We start from the raw sequence: 11,300 nt of genomic DNA on the forward strand, positions 1-11,300 counted from the left end.
GGCCGGGGGCTGCCCGGGGCTGCTGGAACTGAGAAATCCGAGTTTATAGATACGGGGAATGAGATTCTGCCTCACAGAGCGAAGCTGCACAGCGAGGTCCTGTCCTCACGTCCGTAGGGGCCTAATTAGGAAAGGCTCATTAATTGGGGAAGGCTGGGGTGCACGTGTCCAAAGCAACAGAATCAGAAACGAATCCCAGAATCCTTAAGGCTGAAAAATCCCTCCAAGATTACCAAGTACCATATTCACCGCTAAACCCTGTCCCCAAGTACCACATCCGTGTGCCCTTTTGAACACTCCAGGGATGATGGTTCCAGCGCTGTTCCAAAGCTTAGCCAGCCTTTCTGCGATGAAATTTTCCTAAATATCCAATCTAAGCCTCCCCTGGCACAACTGGAGGCTGTTTCCTCTCACCCTGTCCCTTGTCTGTTCTCCTGTTGGGGAGCTGTGCACAGGGAGAATGAGATGATGGACAGGGAGAACGAGATGATGGACAGGATGCAACAAGATGATCTTGAAGGTCCCTTCCAACCCACACCAGTCTGGGACTCCATGAAAGCAGCTTTTTTGGAATCAAAAGCACAAAAGCAGCATAAAACATTCCCTCCTGAGCCTCCTTTTCTCCAGGCCGAGCCCTCCCAGCTCCCTCAGCCACTCCTGGCGCTCCAGACCCTTCATCAGCTTCACTCCATGAGTTGCAGCTCTATTTTACACAAACACGAAGCTTTTTTGGGGGGGGTGAACCCCCATTCCAGCCACCAGAAGAATATCTGTCATTCCCTGTGCTGACACTGTCCCACCCTGCACCCGACAAGCCTTGGAGAGGAAAACACAAGGAGCTAAACAAACATCTTAATCAAGGGTCGTTATCAGCGCAGAGCTGTTCCTGCACTCCCATCATTAAAGCAGGGGAATATCCTCAAAGCCCCGGCCAAGCAGGGGAAGCAGCACTTTGATGCTGGTGTGGGAACCAGAGGCAGCGCTGTGATTTTTAAGTGCCTTTCATCTCCCTCTTTTGTAGGAACATTCATATAAACCAGCTTGTCAAATACAATTTCCCTGCGCAGGCATGAGTTGCAGATAAAGCCCTGGTTCTCCCTTGATACTTCCCCCAACAGGTGTAATCTGAGGAAACATGGTTTTAATTAGCCTGATTGGCCTTTTTTTGTGGTAAATAGCATCAATAGCTCATATTTGTGTCTATAGTTAGCTATTTATGTTACATATTTAACCCCCCTTATACAGGGGTACACAATGCAAACAACAACAATGGGATCTCACCTTTGCTGTTCTCCTGATAAATACGTGATTATAAAGAATTTCCACATTAAAGCATGCAATCCCTTTTTAACCTGAAGTTTTCTAGCTGGTTTGCTGTACCCAGCAATAGTTCTGGACTTGACTGACCCATTATAAATCAAAACCTTTGCCAGTGAGGACAGCGCATATCCTTCTCTCCTCCTTCGCAGAATCACAGAATGGTTTGGGAAGGACCTTAAAAATCATCCAATTCCACCCCCTGCCATGGCAGGGACACCTTCCTGTATTCCAGTGTGCTCCAAGCCCTGTCCTGGGACACTTCCAGGTATCCAGGGGCAGCCACAGCTGCTCTGTTCCTCAGCTTATCTGGGATACAGCACAAACCACTCTGGCCTTTTCCTGGTAATTTATTCAGTCCTCAGGTTGCACACAACCAGAAACACAACCTTGCCCCACGGGCTTGCTATGAAAAGGATCATTCTTTGGGTTTAGAAACATGGAAAATGCTAAAGGAAAGTATCTCTATCCTTTACCAGTATTCTGCACCGTGTTGGCCAACTGGACAACCTGAGTTTTATTTATTTACTCACTCAGTTGCTGTGACTATTCAGGCTACCCCAACCACATTAACCCCTGTGTGATCTGAGCGTGGCTAAACCCGAGATGAATTTGGCTCCTTTTGCACATTCTCCAGGGGCTGATTTCAGCCGCAGCAACAATTCCTCAGTCGGGGCTGGAGCAGCTGTGAGCAACTCTGTGAGCAAACACCAACAGCCTGGAGGGAGAAGCAATACAGAGTAGCAGTTTCTAAATGTCTAAATGTCCCATCTAATTGAGCAGGAATAATGAAAACAAAGAGTGAAAAAAAAAAAAACCAAAAAAACAAGCCCTCCAGCGTGTAAGCAAATAGTTCAGGTGCAGGGATTCCATACCTGCCATGGCAATAGCCGCTGCTAATCTTGTTTTCAGCGCTCCTGAACCCTTCCCTCGGGTATGTGAGGGATGTGATTTTGGTGCTTCCCAGCCTTTTTCACCTGGAATGCTGAGACAGCTGTGTTTGCCATGATCTATCCCTCTTCGGCATCTTCTGGTGCTGGGAGAGCTTGAGGATCAGCTCCCAAAAATCTTCATGCACACCAGGTGGAGATGAGCTTGTGGTGGGTTGGTTGGTGTGGGAAGAAGCCTTAAATGTGAGAGTTTGAAACTGGGGCCATTTCTCTCATTTCTCCTTTAATTAAGCCTCCATCCCAGCTGGATCTGTGACACCACAATCATCTCATGTACCCACATGTTGATTGGTGGCCAGATGCCTTCATAAATCAAAGTAATTTGGGGCTAAACACTTAAAACCTAAAGTTTTGCATCATTTCTCCTCTACTCCTTAAAAACCTTAACTCATTTCTAGTTTGAATTACCTTGAGGACAATTAATTAGTATCTACCCCTTTGCTTCTTTCCATGGTATTTACACCCCCTTTCCTCATCCTGCCCCTCTGACCATTCCTCATGGAAAATCCCCTGCTTTGCAGCCCCTCTTGTTAAACGAGCCCACATGTGTAGCCTCTTGCAATGTCACATTGTTTTCCATATCCTCATAAACCCCTTTTTTCATCTATTCCAGGCCAAATTCTTGCCTTGCCCGTGAGTGACTCAGTTTTACAGTGGACAGGCAGGAGAGGATCCTTCCAATGCCTCCTCCCATGGCAGCACTGGGGCTGTGCTGGGATGGGACTTTGGGATGGGATTTTGGGATGGGAATTTGGGATGAGCCTGTCCCAGTGCTGTGCTGGGATGGTTCTGGGATGGGACTTTGGGATGGGATTTTGGGTTGAGCCTGTCCCAGCCCCATGGCAGCCCTAGGGCTGTGCTGGGAGGGGATTTGGGATGGGATTTTGGGATGAGCCTGTCCCAGCCCCATGGCAGCACTAGGGCTGTGCTGGGATGGGATTTGGGATGGGATTTTGGGTTGAGCCTGTCCCAGCCCCATGGCAGCACTGGCACTGTGCTGGGATTTGGGATGGGACTTTGGGATGGGATTTTGGGATGAGGCTGTCCCAGCCCCATGGCAGCACTGGGACCGTGCTGGGATGGGATTTTGGGATGAGCCTGTCCCAGCCCCATGGCAGCACTAGGGCTGTGCTGGGATGGGATTTTGGGATGTGGGAGAAGCCTGGAAGGCTGGGCTGGCTGGGATTCCTGAGCAGCTCATGTGTGAGTCACGCTGCAGGCAGACAAACCCCATTTGGTGCATTCCAGATGGGATGCAGCCACAGGCAGGGGGTGACACATCCTGGGAAGCCCAGCTCCCTCCAGGACATCCCTCTGGCTGCTGAGATCCTTGCTGGTGACACATTCTGCAGAGGCAAGAGGGGTTTGTTCTCCCTTGAATACCCCTTTCCATGGATTTGGGGCTCCCTTTCCTGGAATGTCACCCCCCTGAGCTCTGAAGGTGCATTTCACTGCTGAGGGTGGCACATAAATGCCACTGTCACAGCACCAGGAGCTGACCAGCTGTACAGCAGGTGTTTGGTGGCCCTGGATGTGTGTGGGGCTGGACACCAGGCCCCTGCACACACAAACCCTCTCCCTCCCCAGCCACGGAGTGGAAAATACCAGCATTCCAGGCTTATGGGATTTGGGAGGAGGTCAGTGGCTCTGCTATTTATATCCAGTTATTTGGGGACTTTGCAGCTGCATTTGCACTGCAGAGCCCCCGTGGGGTAAAGAAAGAACGAAATGTAGTGAAATTAAATTAAATTACCTTAAAAATCTTGAGAACAGCAAGGACAGCAAACATTTCTGGGTGGCACAAGTAAAACTGTCCCTCTGGTGCTGCTGTTCCTGGCTTTTTTGAAGATGCACGAGGGACATTCTTTAAAACAATTTTTCCATCTTTCCCCTTTTAGATCTTGACCCGGTGGCCTGAGGATATCAGAGCACCCACAGCAGATAAAAAAGCCACCTGGGCAGAGCCCCTCCTGCCTTGCTCAGGTGTCTCAAGTCAGCGAGAGTTTAGCAGAAGTTAAAGATAAATCTTCATCGTCCAAAGCTATTCTCTGAGTTTTTACACAAGATGTTGAGGAAACTCCAGCCCTCTGTGCAAGGAGCAGCTCTGAAAGAAAAGTGTCAAATCCAGAATTCAACTGACCCATAACAAAAACACCAAGTTCCAGTTTTAGTAAAATCTAGATGCCCAGAAGCATCATTTATTGCAAATCAGTTAACCAAAAAAAATACATCATTTTTGCAAACTACAACTTTGCATGTAGATAACTTTATTACAGAAGATATCTTTTCTTAAACTACACTCTAGTTTATAAAACATAGGAAGATTCAACACCACGTGATGTTTTTATCACTCATATTAGGCGTGTCACAATTACAATGGTCTGAAATGTTAACTAAGATGAGTGCTCAGCAAGGCACTGTGCCTTGAGAAATATCCATTTTATTTGGTGTTCTAATAGAAAGGAATGAGGAAAAGGAACCCTTTTCTTAGGTTTTCTTGATTAACTGCTCTCTATCTGCCTGTCCCATACACATTATCTAGTCTTAGGGTGTCTGCTTGCTTTTGCACCCGAGTGAGTGATATTCCAACACCTCTATAAGGTGATATATTTATGATATATTTAAGACTTGCTCATTTAGATTTTTGAAACAAAATCCACCTTTTCTTGAAAAAAAACCAAACAAACAAACAAAAAAAAAAACCAAAACCAAAACACCCCCCATATTTACAAACATTAAATCTGCCACAGGCTTATACTATATTTTACATGATACACAGAAAGAGTGCACATCAATATAAAAAAAGATGCATCACTCCAGGCTAAGGTCACAGAACAAAATGTCAACGTTTCACAGCACAGCTGTGCTGGCTCCTCGCCCTCCAGTTTGGCCAGTCCAGCCTCCCACCAAAACCAGCAGCACATCCCACTGAGCACCCAGTGAGGGCTCTGCCAGAGGAGCACGTGGGGGTGGCAGTGTGATAATGCTTTGTAATCTCACTCAGGGTGTCTGCACTGCCAGACACACCTTCTTCTAAAAAATAGGCAGGCCATCCTTAAAATAAGGATGTGGTTTACAAAGTTTATATTGGCATTTATTTCTTAAAACAGTTACTCAAACACGAAAACAAAACAAAAAGTCAGTAAAGATATTCAAAGTAAAATTAAGTCTCTTTTGTGTATATACTCCATAGTTATGGGCTTGCTCTCTTGGAAGTTTGGTAAATACATTTCTTTTTGATGGGGGACAGTATTCATGTTTTGTAGGGTTTTTTTTTAGCTTAGAAACTGTTCTTACAGGTCTATAATCCTGATTTTCTTTTTCTTTTTTTTTTTAAGATCATAAAAATCATTTAAATATATATATTTTTATATATATAAAAACAAGAGAGAACAAAAATTTCTATTATCAAGGCAAATGTACAACTATATAATACTGAAATTTAAACAAAGTTTCATGACTGGTACCATAAAATGTCCTCTCATGTAATTGCAAAGGAAACATTTTAAAGTACATTTAAAAAATTTGTCCATACTTAATTTTTTCCCCTTAAGGAGTGGTACTTAGTCAATTTTTCCTCCCCCTCTTCTTTCTCACCTCTCTTTCTAAGTTGAAAGAGAAAAAAAAATAAATTAATGGCATTTCAGAATCACAAATCGTTGCTTATAGCTTTACATAAACATTTCCTCTCAAATCAAACACAATGAACCCCCCCAAACAAAAGAGAACGTCCTATAAAAACCTAATTTGTTGATTTCTCGAAACACAACTGGTGTCCCACACTGAGTTCTTAACAATAGAACATATAAATAAAAAGGCAGTGTTCTCATGTAAAATAAAAAGTACATAAATAAATACTAAAAAAAAAAAAGGAATTAATTTGTCTTTTTCTGGTCTTTTTTTCTTCTTTTTTATAAAAACATATTTAAAAAGGATCCTTTAATAAAAGCATCCGATGGGTCCTTTTAAAAAAGAAAAATCTCCCTCAAGCTTCTGGCTCGCAGCGAGCGTCTCTAAAACACCTTTTTTTTGTTGTTGTTTTTACTTGAAGGCCTCGGGGATGTGTCCCATCTGTGACTGCATACTCGTGGGAGGGCTGGAGATGCCCTCGGACCAGTCGGACACGTTGGAGTGAGGAGAGGAGCTGGACCACTGGTCCGGAGACTCCGGCGACGGCGTCAGGAAAGGGTGGTCGGGCACCTGCAGCTGGTGGCTGGGGGTGTTGTCCAAGGGGGAGGAATAACTGTGCTGGGAAGGAGGGGTCAGGAACTGCGTGGTGGTCATGGGCTGGGCGAGGGAGGAGGGCAGGGAGGTGGGCAGCAGCTGGGAATCCTGCGGCAGGATGGTGTGCACGGCCATGGCGCCGCCGCTCACCGGCTGCAGCTCGGGCTGGCTCAGCTCCGTACCGAGGAAATTCTGGCCCAGGTTGGAGCCGTTGGGGTTGTGGTGCTGCTGCGGCTGCTGCGGCGCCTGCTGGGGCTGCTGCTGCTGCTGCATCTGCTGGAGCTGCTGGCTCTGCATCAGGTGGGGCTGGGACGCCAGGCGGGTGTTGGGCATGGCCTGGTAGCTCATCATCTGCGACAAGCTGGTGGTGGGCAGCCCGTTGTGCAGCGAGGTCATCATGCCGTGCTGCAGGTTTTGGGGCTGCTGGTGAGCCCCGGGCTGCAGGTTGCCTCTCAGGGGGTTGTACTGGCTCTGCACCATGCCGTTCTGCAGCCGGGTGAGCCAGTCACACTGCCCGTTCAGGCTGGCCCCGCTGCCCACCGAGAAGCTCATGGGGGCACTGCTCATCGCCGTGCTGGGGCTGGACACCGGCAGGTGGGACAGGCGTGGTGGCACCGAGTCGAAGCCCATCCTGCTGGAGCTGCCCATGGCCATATCCTGCTTGCCCGCCATGTTGAGGTGGTTGATGCTCAGGTGGGCGTCGGGCATGCCCGGCAGGTGGTTCAGAGGCATGGAAGGGGACTGCTGGAACGGAGAGGTCATCAGCGGCGGAGAGGCCACGTCCGAGAGGTACCCGTGCGGCGACTCCAGGGAGTCCACGGGCGACAGCACCCCGGAGTTGTCAAGCAGACACCCTTTCCCATCCTGCGACTTTTTCCTCCGTGCTTTGAGGTCTTTGGCGTCCTTGCCGTTGCAGCTCAGCCCCTTGGTGCTCGGCTTCCTGGCCTTCTTGCCCTGCACGGCGGGTTTGAGGTTGCCGATGTAGCTGCTGGGGGAGCAGAGCGGGGGGGACAGGGTGGGAGCCCCCAGGGGCCCGTTGTGCAGCGTGGGGCTGCGCACCAGGTTGTACTCGTCCAGCAGGCGGACGATGTCGTGGTGCATGCGCTCCTGGGCGATGTCCCGCGGCAGCCGGTCCATGTGGTCCGTGATGTCCCGGTTGGCAAAATGGTCCAGCAGGACCTTGGCGGTCTCGTAGCTGCCTTCTCTGGCTGCCAGGAACAGTGGGGTCTCCTCCTGCAAAGCCAGCAAGGTTTGGTTAGGGTTGAGTTCATAGATTCTCCTGGCTAGCGCTGCCCTGAGCTCCACACCCATGTTGTTGGGTGGCCACCATCTCTCCTCTGGTGAGGGTTTGCTCCTTCTTTTTCCTACCCTGCTGAGTCATGTCCTTGTGCTGATATCAAGCCAGGAGCCCTGTGAGTGACCCAGAACATGCTGGAGGTGGCCCCAAAGACACTGCTCAACAGGCACTGCATGGCCCCTCAACATCACCTCTACAACCAAATCCCACAGTGCTCCTTTGAGCTAAATCCAACTTCATTCACAGCAGAACAATCAAATCAGAGTCTCAGTGCCAGACGTTTGTATTTTAGCCAGAAATTACTCTTTAACAGACTCCCCAAATTGTTCTTCACTCGCATTTATCATCCTACCTTATTATTCTGCATGTCCTTATTGGCACCATTCTTCAGGAGCACCATTGCAGCTTCCACATTATTCACAGCAGCTGCCCAGTGCAGGGCTGACTTGCCTGGAGAGGAAAACCACGAAATACAACAAAGATTAGAGAGTGCTGAGATCCACAGCAAGCAGCCCTTTTGTCCCATGTCTGGGTGAACTGGTGTTTTAGCTGCCTCAGTACCTAAATCATCCACAGCGTTGACGTCAGCGTGGCAGTTGATGAGGTCATCCAGCATCCCCTCCACAGCCAAACGAGCAGCCAGGATCAGGGGAGTGGTCCCGTCATGCATTCGGGCATCCAGGTCTGTCGCCCTGTTCCTAATCAGGATCTGCCACAAAGCAGAGGGAACACAAACGTTAGGAGGGGCAGACAGCAGGGCACCACAGGTATCTCAGGACCTGCAGTGCCCTTTCCAAAGGTTCAACTCTGCAGTTCTGCTCCCAGTCCAGGGCTAATGCTGTGGGGTTGTTGCTTTGCTGTTCCCCAATATAGCTGTGCTGAGAAGGCCCCGACGAAGGATGAATGATGAGGAGGACTCCACCTTATCAGAAGGCTAATTAATTACTTTATTATACTATTTATTCTATACTATATTACATCTATATTACACTACATCTAAACTGAATCCTGCAAGCACTCAATCCTGCACACACTGCACAGAATCTCGCGACTGTCATGCAACAGTCCCAACACACACATACACCTGGCCCGATAGGCCAAGGAAACAAAACACCATGACTTTGGGTAAGCAATCTCCATATTGCATTCTACTTTTGCACAAACACAGCCACAGCAAATAAGAATATTCTTGGGAAGAACTGTGCCTTGCTTTTCTCTGTGAAGAGAAATGTGGGGTTACACCCCAAGACAACAGGGGCTTCATTTTTTAAGACTGTCACCCCACACCTTGCCCAGGTGAGCAGGACACCCTGCGATAAAACCCTTCACGTAGCACCACGATTTCCTGCAAAAAACCCCGAAACTAGCGGGGTTTTTTTTTTAATCACAGCTTACCTGGAAGACTCCCTGCGCGTCGGCAGAGACGGCGGCGTGCAGTGGCGTGCGGCCCATGTTGTCCTGGATGTTGGCATCGGCGCTGGCCTCCAGCAGGCGCTTGGCAGCGTCCGAGCGCGAGTACCTGGCGGCCAGGTGCAGGGCGGTCTCGCCCGTGCGGTCGGTCTGGTTGTGCAGGCTGGCCCCCTGGTAGATGAAGTCGGAGATGACGGCGGGAGCGTCGTCCTCCTCCTCGCTGTTGCCGGTCTCCAGCCCTCCTCCGCTGCACGAGGCGATCATGAGGGGGGTGAAGCCATCTGAAAGCACAGGAGAGCCCAGGATGAAAAAGGATTTTTGCCTTCTGTAATGCAGGAGGGCTCTGGCAGATGCTCTGCCTGCGATAGATGCTTATTCTCCTGGGTGCACCGAGCCCGAGTTCCTGACTAGTTCTGAACATCAAACACGAATATGCTTCCTCTGATATGGATCTGAAATTCCTTAGTGGTATGTCACTGCTTTTCCTATTTCATCTGCTCCATGTAAGGTGCAGTTTGTAAGGAAGGCTGCTCAAAGCAAACAGAATATGGAAAATACCTTCATTATATCAGAGGACAGTTTCACAGACATGGGGAAGACCAAGTGTTTGTAAGAATTTAAAAAGCTACTAACCATTGTAAAAAACCTTAATGGAAGGCTGTGAAATGTACAAGTTGGGCGGGAGGAGAAGAATATAGGAGCAGCATAGAGATAACCTGGGTGATTTAATAGGTACTTCTGTAATTTCCACCTCAGTCACTGAACAAAAGAGCTCTCATGGAAAGCAAAATGTGACAGGGTCTCTCTCTAAATCACACACAACAGCAACCCTGTGGTGCAGAGCTTGTAGCAGTGACTCTGCACCAGCACAGGACAGGGAGGGCTGTGGGGCTGCTCCTCTCTCTGCAGGGGCTCAGGGAGGGTTCCACATCAGCTGCCAGCCAGTGCAGAAGTGCAAGGGGTCCTTACCCGGCCCTCTGACGTTGACATCCATGCAGTCAGCATCGATCTCCCCCTGTGGAGGCGTCGGGGCCATGGAGGAAATGCGCAGGTCAGCGGCGTCCAGGTGCTGCTGTGTCCACTGCCTGTGATCCGTCTGGTCATCCGTGTCCGGCAGCATCGCCTGCTCCTCGTACTGAGGGAAACAGCAGGGAGTGAGCTCCCAGGAAAGCACCTGGGCTGAGCTCCAGCCTGGGAAGCTCTGCGAGGCTCCAAGGTGTGTGTTTGTCACAGGCAGGTTTGCAGAAGGAGCTGAGAGCAGCAATGAGGGGCCCTCAGGGTCCCTCTGCTCCTTCTGTGACAAACCCTGCAGCACAGGCAGGGAACGTGGCAGAGGGCTTACCCTGAACTTCTTGGTGTCCAAGGTCTCCTCATCACCCCACTCATTCTGGTTGTCATCCATCAGCGTGCCGTCCGAAGCATTTTTGAGGGGTCTTTAAAAATAAAACCACAGAAAAAGTTATCTCCTCTGCAGGAACTGTTTGTGATGTTTGTCTGTGTACAGGCACAAACTGAAAGAAGAATCAACCAATTTCCAGGAGGTTCCCCTCAGGCTGCATTTCATTTTTTACCAAGTGCAAAAAGATTACAAAGCCCAGACCATACAGAACACTGCTTTTTTCCCCCATGCAGAACTTTAAGACCCCTGATTCTTCTCCTCCCTGCCACACCACTACAACACACAAAACTCCAGCAGGCTCTCCCAGCAGCCCTGCTGCCCCGTGCCCATCGCCTCAGCAAGCAAATTACTCACTTGAGCCCAACAGAATCCTCCCCGAGCGGCTCCCGTCGCTTCTTCTTGCTGGACTCTGTCACTTTGAAGCCCTCTGGGAACCAGAGCTGCCCATGCTCCCTGCGGCGCTTGCGGTTCACCAGCACTCCCAGCCCGATGAAGGCCAGCAGGACCAGCGCAGCCACCACCACGTACATAGGATACAGCTGGGAGTTCTTCGTGGGCTCCGCTGTTTCACCTACACAACAGTGGGGCACACAGAGATGCTGAGACATTAAGCTGCATAGCAAACCAGGGACGGAGTGGAAATGAAGGAAAATTTGTTAATTGAGGTACCTAAGTCTGATCTAAATCAGCAGCTCTCCCCCCC

At 49.5% G+C, this 11,300-nt stretch overlaps 1 protein-coding gene across 1 annotated transcript in view; it reads right to left on the minus strand.

The window, feature by feature from the left end:
* Positions 1-4,432: 4,432 nt before the first annotated feature.
* NOTCH1 (notch receptor 1) overlaps positions 4,433-11,300 on the minus strand; it is a 41,347-nt gene continuing 34,479 nt past the window's right edge. The window contains exons 27-33 of the mRNA XM_031057285.1: positions 10,952-11,168; positions 10,541-10,631; positions 10,168-10,333; positions 9,184-9,479; positions 8,350-8,497; positions 8,141-8,238; positions 4,433-7,724 (exon numbers count right to left, since the gene is read on the minus strand). Coding sequence (XP_030913145.1) covers positions 6,309-7,724; positions 8,141-8,238; positions 8,350-8,497; positions 9,184-9,479; positions 10,168-10,333; positions 10,541-10,631; positions 10,952-11,168 — 2,432 coding nt within the window. The 3' untranslated portion in view covers positions 4,433-6,308. The remainder of the gene's footprint in view (positions 7,725-8,140; positions 8,239-8,349; positions 8,498-9,183; positions 9,480-10,167; positions 10,334-10,540; positions 10,632-10,951; positions 11,169-11,300) is intronic.

This window comes from Geospiza fortis, unplaced genomic scaffold (assembly GCF_000277835.1).
Source record: "Geospiza fortis unplaced genomic scaffold, GeoFor_1.0 scaffold27, whole genome shotgun sequence".
Taxonomy (NCBI): Eukaryota; Metazoa; Chordata; class Aves; order Passeriformes; family Thraupidae; genus Geospiza; species Geospiza fortis.